Source organism: Halichoerus grypus, chromosome X, assembly GCF_964656455.1.
Source record: "Halichoerus grypus chromosome X, mHalGry1.hap1.1, whole genome shotgun sequence".
NCBI classification, from domain to species: domain Eukaryota; kingdom Metazoa; phylum Chordata; class Mammalia; order Carnivora; family Phocidae; genus Halichoerus; species Halichoerus grypus.
Genome location: NC_135727.1, coordinates 107,603,343 through 107,623,248, shown reverse-complemented (window position 1 = coordinate 107,623,248; position 19,906 = coordinate 107,603,343). Strand labels below are relative to the sequence as shown.

Here is a 19,906-nt window from a genome sequence, read left to right as displayed (position 1 = left end):
ATTGGAAGGCTTTAAGATTAAGAAATAAACTATCAAAGCATATTTAAGGCTTAACAAACTGTAAGATGTTCCCTCCATAATCTAACCCTTACATTTTTGATTCCTAACACTTTATTTTCACCACTAATGATTAGACACTATGGGCAAATTTGTGGTCAAGGAACCACCTTCCCAACAGTTGAGTTCTGCTCAGGTCTGCACTAACGGAACCTTCAGATCTGCTGTCTTTCCATGCCCAAATATTTGTGACACTTCCAAAAATACTGTGTGCTTTTATTTTTACAAAACATTTCTGTGCAAAGGAGTATGACTTAAAAAATGACCAGTGAATGTTAGAGTAGACCATATAAGACAGAGAAGCAGAGAAAAACTTAATCCTTTAAAAACATTGATCAAATTCCTTGTCTTTCTCAGCACTTCATAATGTGGGAAAAGATTTCCAACTACAATGGCAATGTTATTATTTTCCCTAGGGACCTGAGGATTAACAGACAGGTCAAGGGTTTAGGGACGCTGTTTAGGGATCTATTTAACAATCATGCTACTGGTAATTCTGTTCGAGTAGGAGAGAGATGTTCAGCACTACGCAGTAGCATGCATAGCAGGTATGATTACAGGGTAACTGTAACCGTGCTACCCTTCGGTGTGGCATCACGGGGTTTTTATCATACTGTATCAGCTAATCAGGTAATACCCAAACTTTCCCTTCTCACACCTCATTTTCTTTCTTACCTCCTGTCTGGACCACCCACATTTCTGTACTTCAATCTGTAGTTGTGCAATGTGGTCATCCTGTAAAAGAGGAAGTTTGAAATATGTGATAGCTCCCATGCATGCCAATTCAGAACCCTTGTCCCCGTCAAGGTAGCAAACTGCTAAGAAACGTGTGGAGCACTTCAGTGCCCTGTACTAACTTCTACAGTCTGTACTTACAGAAGTTATTTTCATTTTATGTTTGTCACATATTTGCCTCTTGATTATGTTCAAATATATTTGTTAGTTCTCAATCTTTATACTGGTTTAAGGGTAGATAGTTGTTTTCCTCCCTTTTAAGACAGGACTCTAAGGCAGTCGTTTCACAAGCCTCCTTGTTTACAAGTATGTAAGTTTGTAAAAAGTACATAGTAGAAAGAGCTGGGGAAAAAAAAACCATAATGTCTTTTTAAGATCTGTCACTTGCTCCCTTTGTTCCTTATTAAATTTGGGGAAGTTTAAGGACCTAAATTTTCAGAGAAATCCAAGTTAGATCACATTCTCCCTTTCTCCAGAAGACATCTCTTTGGGGGGTGTCAAATCACATAAAACCAGGGTTTAAGAGTAACTTTCTTTTGTTTTAAACAGTCTTAAATATATATGTATATATAGCTTTTGTGTGCTGACCCAGCACTAATGATCTCCAGTAGCATATAGAATTAGAAGTTAGGAGATGTGAGTTCTAATCCCATTTTTGCCACTAAATAGAAGAACTTGGATAAGTCGTTGACTTCTTTAGGCATTGGGTTGCTTTGCTGTAACCTCAGCAGGTGAGACAAAGGAAATCTGCATGACTTTGGTCTGTACAATACATTCTGTGTCCTTGGTGTGTACTGCAGGTCACCTCTGCCAGAGAATACTAGGTCTTTTTAAAAATTAATTAACTGTTGTATTTTTTATGTATTATTGAAGTGTGGTTGAACTAGGTCTTTTTTTAATCCACAATAATATCATTTCTTCCCTGGAGAGGACAGTTCAGTGTTGACTCTCAGCTGAGAAAACTGTTTCCACCACATACATGTATATCCTGTCTTTCTAGCCATTTTATTAACATGGAAACCAGCAGTCATGATTTAACTTGTTGCCTAGATTGCAGCCCATCTGTTCTCAACAACAGAAGCTGAGTAAATACACGCTGATGATTTCCACTGTCCGTCCTGTAGGAGCATTCGCCTTACCCCATTTACCCCATTGCATGGTATTTCCCTGATGGTGCAGAGCCACAGAACCATAGCAGTCGTGCTGCCGATTTGATAATGGCGGATGGTGCTCTTTACTTTGAGAGTGTGTAATTCCCCTCAGGGGGATCACATGTTTATTAATGTGTCACAAGTTACTTGCTTCCTGTTAGCTCTTCTCAGTAAATAGGACTATAGTGTTCATTGGATGCTGCTTTATTTTTAGCTTTTTAAATCACCTCCTGATGAACGGAAACAGTAAACAAGTATTAAAACATTGAAAGTAATTTGGAAATAGTGTTATCCTGGGGAGTCTGGAATTCCAGACATTACCAGACAGTTGTAAATCAGCAGTCACCTCACAGAGCTGAGGAATAAAAGTCAAGAAAGTAAGAATACCAAGGTGTGCTCCTCTGGATCCCCTTTCTGGAAAATAGGGGTCAGTCGCATTTATAGAAGAGGAGAAGGGGGCAGCTGGGGTGAGGAGTCTGTATTTTTCATCAAGGTTACTCACTCTTCTCGAGCCCACTCAGATATCCCAGATGAAAAACAGAAGGATTTATCTGGATGTTTATGCTTGACACTAAACACCAAAGAACTGAAGGCATCATCATGGTCATGTTGTCTATCTCATCCGCCTTCTGAACATATCTGGGTGGCTGGACTGGAAAATGGAAATTTAAAGAAAAGAGGGAGAGGGGATGTAGTACTGATGATAAGATCTAACACTTCCTGAGTGCTCCCCAGAAGACTGGCCCTGCCCTAAGCTCTTCCCATGTTTTAACATGCTTGACTCCCAAACCGACCTCTGAGGTCTTTATTATGATTTTCTCCTTATATGCATGATGAAATGGAAACCTAAGAACTCAAGTAACTTTCCCTAATTTTCCAAAGTAATCAGTGATTGAGCTGGAATTTGAACCTCTTATGGTTGGGTTTTGGAGATCTTGCTCTTAACCCTGTCTGTATAAAACATGTCTGGCATTTGGTAAAAGAAGGTATACGAAAACAAACAACAGCAATCAATAGTTTGAGGAGAAAGAAAACCTAAGACTCATGAGTTTAAAAGATTAATATGGAATGTTCAAATTTAGAATTCACTGATTGAATTCTTAGAAAAGTCTGTTCTTTAAGAATTCTAATGTGTACAAATATCAGGATTATTCTAAAACGTGCATATTTTCTTACTACATATTGGAATGTGTCCTAGGATAGTTAATTGCTTTAACTTAGGTAATTATTTTTTCTGAAAATATTATCTTAAAATGAGCCTGTGAAGAGCATGCTCTAGTCTGTGCTGGAGTAAAATTAATAAATAATGCATGAGCAATATTTCTGGCAAACCCAAAGAGGCTATTTTTTCTACTTGGGTGTGAAGCCCAAGCTAAAATTTAGCACACTTTCTTTTCTCTCAAAGCTGTTTCTTTTTCCGTATTTTCCATGCTGAGAGATTGACTCTACTTTTCATATACTCATCTGAGAGAATCTTTTCATCATCTTGGATACCTCTCTTTCCTTAGCTCCTTCCTGTCATAGTGATTCTGTATCTTAAATATAATTTGAACATGATTCCTCCTTTTGTCTCAATGGTCATTGCCTTTGGAGCTGCCATTTTTCTCCTGAATGAATGATGTTGCTTTCTTATTGTCTCACTGCACTTAGTCCTCTTTTCTCTCCAATCCATTTTAATCACTGTGATCTGAAAAATCTTTCCAAAATCCAAATGTCTTCACTTCCCAGCCTAAAGTCCACATTCTGCTGTGGCTTACATGCTGCTCCTTCAGGCTTCTGAACAGCTGTCCAGCCTCAGTTCCTGCTGTTCCTTTTTAACTAATCCAGCCACACCAAATTATTTGCATTTCCTCCAACCACATCAAGTTGTTGCATGTCTTCAAGCCTTTGTGCATACTGTTCCCTGATATAGCCTTTGTTAAAATTGCCATATTCGGGCGCCTGGGTGGCTCAGTCGGTTAAGCATCTGCCTTCGGCTCAGGTCATGTTCCAGGGTCCTGGGATCGAGCCCCACATCGGGCTCCCTACTCCGCGGGGAGTCTGCTTCTCCCTCCCCCACTCCCCCTGCTTGTGTTCCCTCTCTTGCTGTCTCCCTCTCTGTCAAATAAATAAATAAATAATCTTTAAAAAAATAAATAAAAAATAAAATTGTCATATTCTTACTCGTTCCTTAAGACAACCAGGTATCACAAATTTTGAAGTCTTGTTTCTTTCTTTGACGCTACTGTGGTAGCACACAGTAGCTCTTTGTAGTGCTTATCGCATTGAAATTCAGCTATTGTGCATCACTTCTGCATTGTGAGGAGCTGAGAGCAGAGAATATGTTTTATCATTCTAACAAAATCTCTGAACGCATTCTTTCAGGACCTTTTTACTGATTGACTTTGTTTAAAGGTGAAGGGTTTTACCTCTGAAGTATTTTATTTTATTTTATTTTATTTTATTTTATTTATTTCATTTTTAAAGGGGGGGGAGAGAGAGACAGGAGGGGGAGGGGCAGAGGGAGAGAAAGATAGAATCTTAAGCAAGTTCCACGCCCAGTGTGGAGCCCAACGAGGGCCTCGATCTCACGACCCTGAGATCAGGACCTGAGCTGAAATCAAGAGTCAGACACTCAACCAACTGAGCCACCTGAGCGCCCCCCACCTATAAAGTATTTTAGATCTGCTTGTAGCCTATTATATGAAGGTAGAGACATCACATTAAATAAGTCTACATAATAGTTTTGTGGCAATTTTCTTTGTTACCCAATATAAAGCTGAACAAATAACTATAAAGGAAAACTCTACTTTTCTCCCCTATTCTTAGTACTTCTGATACCAGGTATGTGGGGTTTTTTTCCCGCACCAAGCAGTTTTGCAACACCAGCTGGATATGCTACAGTTCAAATCTATTCTGACACTATCTACTTAAAGATAACATCACACCCCACAGATTAAGGACACAATCCCACAAGCAATTGCAAGTCCAGATTGTCACCTGTGCTTCTGACAGACTGACTATAAATCAGAGGTTCTCACAACCCCCTCCTTGGATTCAGTCATTTGCTAGAATGGCTCACAAAACTCGGGAAAACAGTTTACTTACTATTGTTGGATATTTCAAAGGATAGAAATAATCGGTCAGATGGAAGAGATGTGTGGGGCAAAGGGTAGAGGAAGAGGCCCAGAACTTCCTTGCCATCTCTAGGCATGCCACCCTCCCAGCACCTCCATGTGTTCATCAACCCAAACTCATCAAATCTTTTCTTTCTAGGGTTTTTAATAGAGCCTAACCTGAAATTCCTGCCCCCTTGTCTCAAGGTCAGTGGGTAGAGTTAAAAATTCCAACCTTCTGCACACTTGGTCTTTCTGGTAACCATCCCCATTCTGAGGCTTTCTAGGGGCTTCACCCCAAAGCATCTCTTTAACATAAACTCAAGGGTAATTAAAAGTGGCTCCTTTTGAATAACAAAAGACACTCCTATCACTCAGGGAGTTCTAAGAGTTTCAGGAAATCTGTGCCAGGAACCAAGACCAATTATATTTTTTATTATACCATAACCAACCTAACTATTTTCTGGCAATTCTCGTCATGTCATATAGGCATTTTTTTTTTTTAAGCAAGAATTTAAATCAAGGAGCTGCTTAAATGTCAAGTGTCTTGGCTGAATAAGGAGGAGGGCTTGGGGGCTGTGATCTCTGTACACCAGTGTGGAGTGAGAAGAGCCAACATTACTGAGCACCAGTGACAGGCCAAACAGATTTTAATTCAGTATCACATTTAATATGCAGACACGTGTTGTCCTACTCCCCACCTAAGGTTCCAAGGGATTAAATGAGTTGCCTAAAGTTACAGAAATAGTAAGCAGTAAGACTCAAATCCAGGACTTTGATGGCCAAGTATACAAATGAGGCATTGGGCACTTACCAAGTAAGACATTCTGTACAAAACCTTGAATTTGATGTTTTATACTTCTCTTCATTCTCACTGCCTACGTCACCATGCCTGACCCATAGCAGTGTTCATTGAATGTCCAGAGACAGAAATAGCAAACAGAAATAGTGCAGTTTACAAGAAAACTTCCTTTGGTCCAACTCTTTCAAAGAGATCTCTGAACATGATTTCTATTCTCATGTATTTCAAGTTATAAACCTGATTTAGGAACCAACAAGTTGTAAAATGAAACACTGATTTAATGAACTGATTCTGTAGAATCTATCAGGGTGGGGTTGTCCTTACATAATACATCAGAATATTTCTCTCGTCTGACAACCTGGACTCCAGGTCTCAACCCAAATGCGTTTCAGTCTGTAAAGATAGTGAGCTTGCCATATTTTTATCCAAGACTATTTTCTTCCCATATTCATCGATAAGCTCTCCACTTATCAAGACAACCAGTACTGTAAGAATTGAGCAGCCTTATCTTCTCCTTCCATTATGCTTAATAGATCATTTACTTTTTCTACTTCTTTGTTGAGTTTGCCAAGTTTAGCATAAACCCTAGGTTGACTTCCTGCCTGACCTAAATCTTCCTGTATTTTTTCTGCTTTTCTAGATACAGAAATCCCTATTGAGTATATTTTCAAACCACACTTGTATATAATACAAACAAAACTTTTTTCTAGCAAATAGAAAATATACAAATGGTTTGACAGAACTAAGCATTGTTTAGCTGAGTGACAAGAGAGAGCCCTGTGGACTAAGCCGTGATACCATAACATTAATTAATCAGTCGAGTTTTTTGCTTTACTCCCTCCCTCTCCTTCTCGTCTCTCTCTCTCTCTTTGTCTTTCTCTCCCTCTGTGTCTCTGTGTCTGTCCATTGTAGTGAAGTAAACATACTACCTGGCGGCATTCACTTTTTGTTCACACCAGACCACCTATTTATTCTGCTTCATTACAGAAATTCCACTTACTGTATGAAAGTATCCATTTCGCTGACAGTGGGTGAAAATGACACTGGACTCTGCTACAATTCCAAAATGAAATACTTTGACAAAGCTGAACTTAGCAAAAGCAAGGAAATTTCATGCCGTGACATTGAAGATTTTTTACTACCAACCAGAGAACCTGAAATCCTATGGTATAAGGTATGTACTGTGAATGATTTTGTTCCTTATAAATAGACTAAATGTGTATCTTATTCTTGGACAATTTGGATAAAAAAGTTATCCAAAGTGGGTATGATGAACTTCAGCTCTGCCCTCCTAAAATACTACAGCAGGTTGTGCTGGTTAGTATAAGTTTTCAAACCAATAGCTTTGATAAATGCTAGTCAGTATTTGTATCGGTGATCCATTGCAATAAGCTGTTGTATTTATGTTCATAGCTAGTTTATACAGTTTGTTCAAGTGCATTATAATCTGTGTTGATAATTCCAGGAACTAAAATACATTAAGTATTCATTTCAGAGCTCTTCATATAAACACTCCTAATGTTTCCAAACAAGGAAAGGATTGATTTACTTCTATGAAAAAAATGTTACAATAGCTTTATTGAAATGTTCTGTTTAATGGAAGTATCTTTGTGTATATTCCAAATCTTTTTATATAAAAGCATATATATTTTTAAAAACCTGCTGAAAATTCATAATATTATAAAAATAGTGCTAGATAAACTTTTTTCAAAAATCAAAAGAAACTTTAGACTTAAGGAGAATAATCCAACCCTTGTCCTTCCTATCACATAATTGACTTTCTCCAAATTTTAAGATGAGAATGTACCCTTCAGCTTATTTATACCATCAAAGAAACTTTTTGTTATTGAGTGTAATCAAGAAAAAACAATATAGGTGATAGAATATTTTTCTGGAGTATTATATCCGTGATTTAAAGAGTACTAGTATAAAATTTGCTTTGTTCAACTCCCTGGAAATAGGAATGTAGGAAGCATGACCTCTTAGTAACTAGATCCACCAATACCAGTATGTCATGACTTCAAAACTTATGAGAAATTAAACAAGAAACAAATCTTTAAATATTTTCCTACTTTTCCATTGAATTTCTATCTTAGACACCGTCAAACAGCCCTCAAATATTAGCCTCACTGAGCTTTGTTTCTGCACAGATGAGGTTTATTTTTTCCCCTTTTTTACTTGTGTGAGTATTTCTCACCCTGATTCTCAGTGGTTTGCCTGCTTTCCACAAGCAGATTCTTAGCAAGCCCTGATTATTGCCTCAAAGGGAGAGGGATTAGGGGAGTTTGACCCAAAGTTCTCTAAGAACAGATGTTTTCTAGTAGTAATGTGTATTTATTTGTATTTAATGTGTATTTATAAGTAATATACTCACTTCTTCTACACATGCACACATGCACACACAATATTTAAAATGGGTAGCCTCACATTGCTCCTTTAGTCATATTTCCATCATCACCCCAATCATTGTGACCTTTAGCTATAAAGACTTTCACTAGTAGGAGGGAGGAGCAAGATGGCAGAGGAGTAGGAGACCTAAATTTCGTCTGGTCCCAGGAATTCAGTGAGATAGGGATCAAACCATTCTAAACACCTACGAACTCAACAGGACATCGAAGAAAAGAATAGCAACAACTCTCTGAACAGAAAAGCGACCACTTTCTGGAAGGTAGGTCGTGCGGAGAAGTGAATCCAAGGTGATATTCGGGAGGATAGACGGCAGGGGAGGGGGCCTCCGTCAGCCGCTTCTGGCAAGTGATAGAGCAGCAGAGCACAAAATTGGAACTTTTAGAAGTCGGCTCCGCTGAGGGACGTCGCTCCAGTGGCTAAGCAGGGGGTGGAACAGTGTTGTATTTATGTTCATAGCTAGTTTATACAGTTGATCTCAGTTATACAGTGTGGTCTCGGGACCCTCGGGGTCACAGAAAGACCGGGGGTGCCTGAGTGCGGCAGAGCTCCCAGGTATCGGAGCAGGGAAGCCGGCTGCAGAGACGGAGCCGAGGCCGGGCTCTCAGCTCGGGGTTGCCATAAACCGTGATCCGCGGCACAGTCGGGCCACTGCTCCTCCAGCAGGGACCCAACAAGCGGCAGATCTGGGGAGACTCCCCTTCTTCCCCCGGGAGGAGCAGCACGGGAGAGCTCACTGTAGGAATCTGCTGGGTTTGGAGACTCCACACGGGGTCGGGTGCCAGAGATAGAAATGCTCGGTCACAGGCCGGGTGAGCGCAGAGTGTGGCCGGAGACCGGGGAGACGGGAGTGACTGACTGCTTTTCTCTGGGGGCTCACTGAGAAGCGGGGCCCCGAGTTCTCGACTCCTCTGGGGCGGAGATTGGGAGGCCGCCATTTTCACTCTCCGCCTCCAAAGCTGTACGGAAAGCTTGCAGGGAACAAAAGCTCCGGAGAGCAAACCCGAGCAGATTACTTAGCCCGGACCGGGCAAGGGCGGGGCAATTCCGCCTCCGGCAGAGACATTTGGGAACCACGGCAACAGGCCCCTCCCCCAGAAGATCAGCGAGAACAGCCAGCCAAGACCAAGTTTACCGATTAATGAGAACGGCAGAACAACAGTGCTAGGGGAATACTGCACATAGAATTCATGGCTTTTTCCCCCTGATTCTTTAGTCTTTCACAGTTAATTTTTTTAATTTTCTTTTTTTTCTTTTTGAATTTTTCTTTTTCCCTTTTTCAACCAACATCTTATCAATCCCTTTTTTTTAAAAGATTTTATTTATTTATTTGGCAGAGAAAAACACAGAGAGGGAACACAAGCAGGGGGAATAGAAGAGGGAGAAGCAGGCTTCCCGCTGAGCAGGTAGCCCGATGTAGGGCTTGATCCCAGGACCCTGGGATCATGACCTGAGCCGAAGGCAGACACAAGGACTGAGCCATCCAGTTGCCCCTATCAATCCCTTTTTAAAAATCTTCTTTATTTTTCATTTTTAGAGTCATATTCTATCCCTTCAGAGTAGTTAACCTTATTTTTGGTATATATATAAGTTGTTCTCTCTTTAAAATTTTGGGATACAGTTTCTTCTAACAGACCAAAATATACCCTAAATCTCTGGTGTATGGCTTTGTTCTAGTATCTTGCCTGATCACATTCTCTCCCTTTTTTTTTTTAATTTCTCTTCTTTCTTTTTTCAACCAACTTCTTATCTTATCAATTCCTTTTATAAAATCTTTTATAATTATCATCTTTTTTTTTTTTTTTTTTTAAAGATTTTATTTATTTATTTGAGAGAGAGAATGAGAGAGAGAGCATGAGAGGGGGAGGGCCAGAGGGAGAAGTAGACTCCCCGCTGAGCAGGGAACCCGATGTGGGACTCGATCCCGGGACTCCAGGATCATGACCTGAGCCGAAGGCAGTCGCTTAACCAACTGAGCCACCCAGGCGCCCCTATAATTATCATCTTTAAAGTCATATTCCATCCCTTCATCCATCCCTTCATCATATTTACCCTTATTTTTATACATATATAAGCTTTTCTTTCTTTAAAATTTTGGGAGGCAGTTTCTTCTAACAGACCAAAATATGCCCAAAATCTAATGTGTGGCACTGATCTATTCATCAGCCTGATCATATTTGATCATATTCTTTTTTTTTTTAACTTTTTCTTTTCCTTTTTTTTTTTTTCTTTTTTCTTTCTTTCCCTTTCTTTGCCCCTGGTTTCAGGTCTCTTCTCATTTGTTTAGCGTATATTTTTCTGGGGTCGTTCTTACCCTGTTACCATTTTGTTCTCTCATTCATCTGTTCTCCTCTGGACAAAATGACAAGACGGAAAAAAATCACCTCAAGAAAAGAAAAAGAGGCAGTACCGACTGCCAGGGACCTAATCAATATGGATATTAGTAAGATGTCGGAACTAGAGTTCAGAATGACGATTATAAAGATACTAGCTGGACTTGAAAAAAGCATGGAAGATAGTAGAGAAACCCTTTCTGGAGAAATAAAAGAACTAAAATCTAACTTAGTCAAAATCAAAAAGGCTATTAATGAGGTACAATCAAAAATGGAGGCTCTAACTGCTAGGATAAATGAGGCAGAAGAGAGAAGTAGTGATATAGAAGACCAAATGATGAAAAATAAAGAAGCTGAGAAAAAGAGAGATAAACAACTACTGGATCACAAGGGCAGAATTCAAGAGATAAGTGATACCATAAGATGAAACAATATTAGAATAATTGGGATCCCAGAAGAAGAAGAAAGAGAGAGGGGGGCAGAAGGTATATTGGAGCAAATTATAGCAGAGAACTTCCCTAATTTGGGGAAGGAAACAGGCATCAAAATCCAGGAGGCACAGAGAACCGCCCTCAAAATCAATACAAATAGGTCAACACCCCGACATCTAATAGTAAAACTTACGAGTCTCAGAGACAAGGAAAAAATCCTGAAAGCAGCTCGGGACAAGAGATCTGTAACCTACAATCGTGGAAACATTAGATTGGCAACAGACCTATCCACAGAGATGTGGCAGGCCAGAAAGGACTGGCATGATATATTCAGAGCACTAAATGAGAAAAAATATGCAGCCAAGAATACTATATCCAGCTAGGCTGTCACTGAAAATAGAAGGAGAGATAAAAAGCTTCCAGGACAAACAAAAACTAAAGGAATTTGCAAACACAAAACCAGCCCTATAAGAAGTATTGAAAGGGGTCCTCTAAGCAAAGAGAGAGCCTAAAAGTAACATAGACCAGAAAGGAACACAGACAATATACAATAACAGTCACCTTAAAGGCAATACTATGGCACTAAATTCATATCTTTCAATAGTTACCCTGAATGTAAATGGGCTAAATGCCCCAATCAAAAGACACAGGCTATCAGATTGGATTAAAAAGCAAGACCCATTGATATGCTGCCTGCAAGAGACTCATTTTAGACCCAAAGACACCTCCAGGTTGAAAGTCAGGGGGTGGAAAACCATTTACCATGCTAATGGACACCGAAAGAAAGCTGGGGTGGCAATCCTTATATCAGACAAATTAGATTTTAAGCCAAAGACTATAATAAGAGATGAGGAAGGACATTATATCATACTTAAAGGGTCTATCCAACAAGAAGATCTAACAATTGTAAATATCTATGCCCCTAACGTGGGAGCAGCCAATTATATAAGCCAATTAATAACAAAAGCAAAGAAACACATTGACAACAATAAAATAGTAGGGGACTTTAACACCCCCCTCACTGAAAGGACAGATCATCTAAGCAAAAGATCAACAAGGAAATAAAGACTTTAAATGACACACTGGACCAAATGGACTTCACAGATATATTTAGAACATTCCATCCCAAAGCAACAGAAAACACATTCTTCTCTAGTGCCCATGGAACATTCTCCAGAATAGATCACATCCTAGGTCACAAATCAGGTCTCAAATGGTATCAGATGATTGGGATCATTCCCTGCCTATTTTCAGACCACAATGCTTTGAAACTAGAACTCAAACACAAGAGGAAAGTCGGCAAGAACTCAAATAAATGGAGGCTAAAGAGCATCCTACTAAAGAATGAATGGGTCAACCAGGAAATTAAAGAAGAATTTAAAAAATCCATGGAAACAAATGAAAATGAAAACACAACTGTTCAAAATCATTGGGATGCAGCAAAGGTGGTCTAAAAGGAAAGTATATAGCAATACAAGCCTTTCTCAAGAAGCAAGAAAGGTCTCAAATACACAGCCTAACCCTACACCCAAAGGAGCTGGAGAAAGAACAGCAAATAAAGCCTAAACCCAGCAGGAGAAGAGAAATAATAAAGATCAGAGCAGAAATCAATGAAATAGAAACCAAAAGAACAGTAGAACAGATCAACGAAACTAGGAGCTAGTTCTTCGAAAGAATTAATAAGATTGATAAACCCCTGGCCAGACTTATCAAAAAGAAAAGAGAAAGGACCCAAATAAATAAAATCATGAATGAAAGAGGAGAGATCACAACCAACACCAAAGAAATACAAACAATTATAAGAACATATTATGAGCAACTCTATGCCAAATTAGATAATCTGGAAGCAATGGATGCATTCCTAGAGATGTATCAACTACCAAAACTGAACCAGGAAGAAATAGAAAACCTGAACAGACCTATAACCACTAAGGAAATTGAAGCAGTAATAAAAAATCTCCCAACAAACAACAGCCCAGGGCCAGATCGCTTCCCAGGGGAATTCTACCAAACATGTAAAGAAGAACTAATACCTATTCCTCTGAAACTGTTCCAAAAAATAGAAATGGAAGGAAAACTTCCCAACTCGTTTTGTGAGGCCACCATTGCCTTGATCCCCAAACCAGACCAAGACCCCATCAAAAAGGAGAACTACAGACCAATATCCCTGATGAACATGGATGCAAAAATTCTCACCAAAATACTAGCCAATAGGATCCAGCATTACATTAAAAGGATTATTCACCACGACCAAGTGGGATTTATTCCTGGGCTGCAAGGTTGGTTCAACATCTGCAAATCACTCAATGTGATACAATACATTAATAAAAGAAGCAACAAGAACCATTTGATCCTCTCAATAGTTGCAGAAAAAGCATTTGACAAAGTACAGCATCCTTTCTTGGTCAAAACGCTTCAGAATATAGGGATAGAGGGTACATACCTCAATATCATAAAAGCCATCTATGAAAAACCCACAGCAAATATCATTCTCAATAGGGAAAAACTGAGAGCTTTCCCCCTAAGGTCAGGAACATGGCAGGGATGTCCACTATCACCACTGCTAGTCAACATAGTACTGGAAGTCCTAGCCACAGCAATCAGACAACAAAAAGAAATAAAAAGCATCCGAATCGGCAAAGAAGGAGTCAAACTCTCGCTCTTTGCAGATGATATGATGCTTTATGTGGAAAACCCAAAAGACTCCACCCCAAAACTCCTAGAACTCATACAGGAATTCAGTAAAGTGGCAGGATGTAAAATCAACGCACAGAAATCGGTGGCATTCCTATACACCAACAACAAGACAGAAGAAAGAGAAATTAAGGAGTTGATCCCATTTACAATTGCACCCAAAACCATAAGATACCTAGGAATAAATCTAACCAAAGAGGCAAAGAATCTGTACTCAGAAAAGTATAAAATAAATACTCATGAAAGAAATTGAGGAAGACACAAAGAAATGGAAAAACATTCCATGCTCATGGATTGGAAGAACAAATATTGTGAAGGTGTCAATGCTACCTAGAGCAATCTACACATTCAATGCAATCCCTATCAAAATATCATCAACTTTTTTTGAAGAAATGGAACCAATAATCCAAAAATTTGTATGGAACCAGAAAAGACCCCGAATAGCCAGAGTAATGTTGAAAAAGAAAAGCAAAGCTGGTGGCATCACAATTCCGGACTTCAAGCTCTATTACAAAGCTGTAATCATCAAGACAGTATGGTACTGGCACAAAAACAGACACATAGATCAATGCAACAGAATAGAGAACCTAGAAATGGACCCTCAACTCTATGGTCAACTAATCTTCAACAAAGCAGGAAAGAATGTCCAATAGAAAAAAGACAGTTTCTTCAACAAATGGTGTTGGGAAAATTGGACAGCAACATGCAGAAGAATGAAACTGGACCATTTCCTTACACCACACACAAAAATAGACTCAAAATGGTTGAAAGACCTAAATGTGAGACAGGGGTCCATCAGAATCCTGAAGGAGAACACAGGCAGCAACCTCTTCGACCTCAGCCGCAGCAACTTCTTCTAGAAACATCACCAAAGGCAAGGGAAGCAAGGGCAAAAATGACCTATTGGGACTTCATCAAGATAAAAAGCTTTTGTACAGCAAAAGAAACAGTCAACAAAACCAAAGACAACCGACAGAATGGGAGAAGATATTTTCAAATGACATATCAGATAAAGGGCTAGTATCCAAAATCTATAAAGAACTTGTCAAACTCAACACCCAAAGAACAAATGATCCAATTAAGAAATGGGCAGAAGACATGAACAGACATTTCTACAAAGAAGACATCCAAATGGCCAACAGACACATGAAAAAGTGCTCACCATCGCTGGGCATCAGGGAACTCCAAATCAAAACCTCAATGAGATACCACCTCACACCAGTCAGAATGGCTAAAATTAACAAGTCAGGAAACAACAGATGTTGGTGAGGATGTGGAGAAAGGGAACCCTCTTACACTGTTTGTGGGAATGCAAGCTGGTGCAGCCACTCTGGAAAACAGTATGGAGGTTCCTCAAAAAGTTGAAAATAGAGCTACCATATGACCCAGCAATTGCACTACTGGGTATTTACCCCAAAGATACAAATGTAGTGATCTGAAGGGGTACATGCACCCCGATGTTGATAACAGCAATATCCACAGTAGCCAAACTATGGAAAGAGCCAAGATGGCCATAAACAGATGAATGGATAAAGAAGATGTGGTATACACACACACACACACACACACACACACACACACACACACACACACACAGGAATATTATGCAGCCATCAAAAGGAATGAAATCTTGGGCGCCTGGGTGGCTCAGTCGTTAAGCATCTGCCTTCGGCTCAGGTCATGATCCCAGGGTCCTGGGATCGAGTCCCATATCGGGCTCCCTGCTATGCGGGAAGCCTGCTTCTCCCTCTCCTACTCCGCCTGCTTGTGTTCCTGCTCTCACTATGTCTCTCTCTGTCAAATAAATAAATAAAATCTTAAAAAAAAAAAAAAAAGGAATGAAATCTTGCCATTTGCAATAATGTGGGTGGAACTGGAGTGTATTATGCTGAGCGAAATAAGTCAATCAGAGAAAGACATGTATCATATGACCTCACTGATATGAAGAATTCTTAATCTCAGGAAACAATCTGAGGGTTGCTTGAGTGGTGGGGGTTGGGAGAGATGGGGTGACTGGGTGATAGACATTGGGGAGGGTATGTGCTATGGTGAGCGCTGTGAATTGTGTAAGACTGTTGAGTCACAGACCTGTACCTCTGAAACAAATAATATATGTTAAAAAAAAAAAAAAAAGAAGAAGATAGTAGGAAGGGAAAAATGAAGGGGGGGAATCGGAGGGTGAGACGAACCATGAGAGACTGTGGACTCTGAAAAACAAACTGGGGGTTCTAGAGAGGAGGAGGGAGGGGGGATGGGTTAGCCTGGTGATGGGTATTAAAGCGGGAACTTATTGAATGGAGTACTGGGTGTTATATGCAAACAATGAATCATGGAACACTACATCAAAAACTAATGATGTAATGTATGGTGATTAACATAACATAATAAAATTTAAAAAAAGAAAAGACTATCTCTAATAGAGTGATGGGAGGAGATGCAGTATGTATGGAACTTGAAAGTCTTGCAACAATCCAAATTATTTTTCCATAATCAAGATAGTATATATTCAGTGTTCAGTATATTACTTTTGCAATTATGACAGTTTATGCAACTAATATGAGGATATGAGATGTATTTTTTGGTCTGAAATAACTGGATACCTGTCTCCCATGTATATGAAGGCATTGAACCACATAATCAAAATAATAGTCTGGAAAAATTTGATTTGGCAAAATATTTTTAGAAATAATACTACCTCTGAACAGTGTCAAAGGCCTTAAAGCTATTTTGTCCTCATCGCATTGATTTCAAATCTGGCTAAAGGAAATAGATTTCTGTTTTGGCAGAAAGCCAGAACCAATGAGCCAACATCATTATAATCCATAGCTTAATTTAGAGGCCATAGTTTGATAGACCCAAAATTTGATAGACCCATCAACAATGAAAATCGGTATTTCTGGTCCTGTAAAGACCTTGTATATAAATGTTGGCCATTTCTTTCACAAATTGTAGAACATACATGCTATAAAGAGAGAATTTTTTTCTAAATGTAGTATTAAAAGATTTAAAATATTGAAATAGAAGCATTTTCTGCTACAGAATTAATTTTCTACTTTACACTAAAATAATATATTTTATGCTATCAGTATCAAGTATCAAGATAGCTAATTTCACAGTCATCAAATGTGCAGTATTTGCTTCTAAAAATGATGTTAGGAGTAATCTTAACAAGTGTCCCTTTTCTTGTATCTTCTAAATCAATATATATCTGATTTAGAGACACTAATCTTAGAAGTGAATAAACTGACTTTTGCTAGGGGTGCCTGGGTGGCTCAGTTGGTTAAGCACCTGACTCTTGATTTTGGCTCGGGTCATGATCTCTCAGTCCTGAAATTGAGCCCAGTGCAGAGCCTCATGTGAAGCCTCCTTAGGATTCTCTCTCCCACCTCCCTTTGCCCCTCCCCCACACATGCACCTGCACTCTCTCTCTCTCTCTCTCTCTAAGAAAAAAAAAAGTGACTCTTGCAAAAAAAAAACTCTTTTCAAATTGAGGTACCTGATTTCCAGGAGATGTGGAGAAGGTATGAAAATTTTTAGAATTAATCCCAAACTCTTTAGCCCTTTAAAAGATAACTTTACAAGCTTTTGGGTTAGTTATTTAAAATATTTTTCTCTGTTTCTCAGTTATTATACTTACTACAGAAATTCTGTGTTTTTCATGCAGGAATGTAGGACAAAAACATGGAGGCCAAGTATTGTATTCAAAAGAGATACACTGCTTATAAGAGAAGTCAGAGAAGATGACATTGGAAATTACACCTGTGAATTAAAATATGGAGGCTTTGTTGTGAGAAGAACTACTGAATTAACTGTTACAGGTAATCATAGTCTTCAATATTTCATTTGCAAGTAAAGAAACTACCATTTCACGTTTACTTTTTGTGCTGCATATTGAGTTTTTCAAATCTATGCAATGAAATAAGTACTTAACCAAATGCTGAGTGGATTCCTATAAGGTTAAATTTATTCTTCCTTGCTTTTAAATCATCTTGTGCTGAAATGCATTTGAAAGGTCAAAGAAAATATGCTTAGGAAATTATAAAAATGTTAGCTTTTGAAAGTACTTGAAATAGTGAGTTTACATTTTCAGAAAATTATGCTTATAGTTTATACTGGTATCATTTTTGGAAACATTTTCTAAGGTGTTGAAATAGAATATTTGAAATCTACCTCTGTCTTCCTGTCTTGCTCCAAATTAGAAAAATTACTATTTTATTGATTTTTCACTCTATAAATCTTATATATATGTTCTCATGAACTTGAAAATAACATAATTGCAGGGGCAATAATTGAATAATTGCATGAGATGCAGTGAATGGTGTCATTCCTGTCTCTGGTTGCTAAGGTAGAAGGGCATGAGAACAAGATTCAGAACTCTTTCTATAATCGTGAATCTACAGCTCACTAATCACATGACCTTATTGGAATCACCACAACCTTCGCAATATCAGTTTCTTCATGTATAAAATGGCATTGATAAAATTTGCCTTGTATAGTTCATAGGAGTTTTGCAAGGATCTAATGAGGTAACGTAAGCTGAATGAAATCAGTTTGTGTAATACAAAATTATATCCAAATGTACATTTTGGCCATTTTATGTCATGTAACATATTGTTTTCATACCTTTTTTTACTTTATAATTTGCATCTCTAAAAGTGGTTCTAAGGGGAAAAAGGTGGGGGAGAAACAAGAGCAGTATTAGGGAGTTAGAGACATTGTTCTCATCTTACTGAGATTCTTCTTGGTGACTTTTTGCACAATCATATTTATGAAATATATACAAATAAGTTGAAAAGGATATCATATACTTTAAAGAGATTTTCATTTGTTCATTGGTTTACTTAATATAATTTTCCTGTATATGAGAAGTGTTTTGTGGCAGTCACCTTCATCTTATAATAATTGTCTTTTCTTTCAAACTTTGAAATTATGATATATTTAGATTTAAAAACTACAATTCAATTTCAAGAAATCCATTTGATGAATAGTAATTATTCTGACCTAAAGAAAATTTGGTTAAATAAATAAGATACTCTTTGGTAATGCCTTTGATAAATATTAGACCCAGTAAATAATTGCCACTTGCAATATATATTTAAATAGTAAACACACATTCAGTCTTGCATTATGTACATATGGTATGCATGTGTGTGATTTTTAAGTAGTTTGGTTTTCAGTTTTGCTGTGTTTGATAGGTCTCTGTGTAGAAAATTACATTTAAAACTTTATCACTTTACCTCCCTGTCTTTTTCATGGAACAGTGAAAAATATAATTGTTTATACTTGGGTCTTCTTTACAATTAGTATTGAGGTTTTATTATTTATTTTTTGCTTTCAATCTATATTGAAGTAGATTTTCCAAGAGTAGGTTTAGAGACAAAGGAATTTAAAAATATACTGAAAAAAATCTATTCCATAAAGAATATAGAATATACTCCTAGTCTTTATTCTTTGGAGTATAGAGCTAATCCTTGGTAAGCACATTTCTTCCCTTTCTAGAAACATTAGAATACTAAACCACTATCTAGTAAGAGGTGATGCAAAAAATCTCACAGAGACTAGAAATTGGGTCCCAAATGGTGAAATGACTTAAATGAGGCTATTTTGTATAACCAATAATAGAATTATTTTCTTTTAAATGCTACCCAGGGCAACTATATTTTCCTAACTTCATTTCTCCCAAAATATCTCCTTTTCTTCACTTGAAAAGAAGGAATAATTATTCTTTATTATTTAAGAGGAAGTAGGTGAAAGTTTTCATTCAACTGATTATCCCGAATACCTCTAATTTAAGCGGCCTTACCTGTGACATTGATTTGGGCATATAAGTTATAAAGCCAAGTTTTGTATATATATGAAATTTTGGGTGAATGGGAGAGATCCATGACTAATAATTTGAAATGGTATGTATTAGAATACATTTTAGGTATTAATAAGTCTATTGGGAAGACCTCTTTTTTCGTAACCTTGCTTTAGTGTGACTCTAAATTTGGCCTGTGGCCAATTTAAACGACTCTTAGAACCCAAATTATATCTTACGAAAGCCGCAAAGGTGGGAAGTTCTCTGGATGATAATTAACCATGTTTGGTATCTTGATTTTCTGCATATCATGATCATATTGTATTTGATGTAAATATTATGGAAAGTATGATATCATTTCATTTTAGTGGATCTGCATTAGCCGATGATAAACATTTTGAG

General features: G+C 38.1%; 1 protein-coding gene across 2 annotated transcripts in view; it reads left to right on the top strand.

Moving 5' to 3' along the window:
- Positions 1 to 19,906, top strand: part of IL1RAPL1 (interleukin 1 receptor accessory protein like 1) — a 1,364,983-nt gene that overhangs the window by 808,273 nt on the left and 536,804 nt on the right. For both annotated transcript variants that reach the window (XM_078065379.1, XM_078065380.1), the window contains 2 exons: positions 6,828 to 7,014; positions 17,369 to 17,522. In XM_078065379.1, coding sequence (XP_077921505.1) covers positions 6,828 to 7,014; positions 17,369 to 17,522 — 341 coding nt within the window. The remainder of the gene's footprint in view (positions 1 to 6,827; positions 7,015 to 17,368; positions 17,523 to 19,906) is intronic.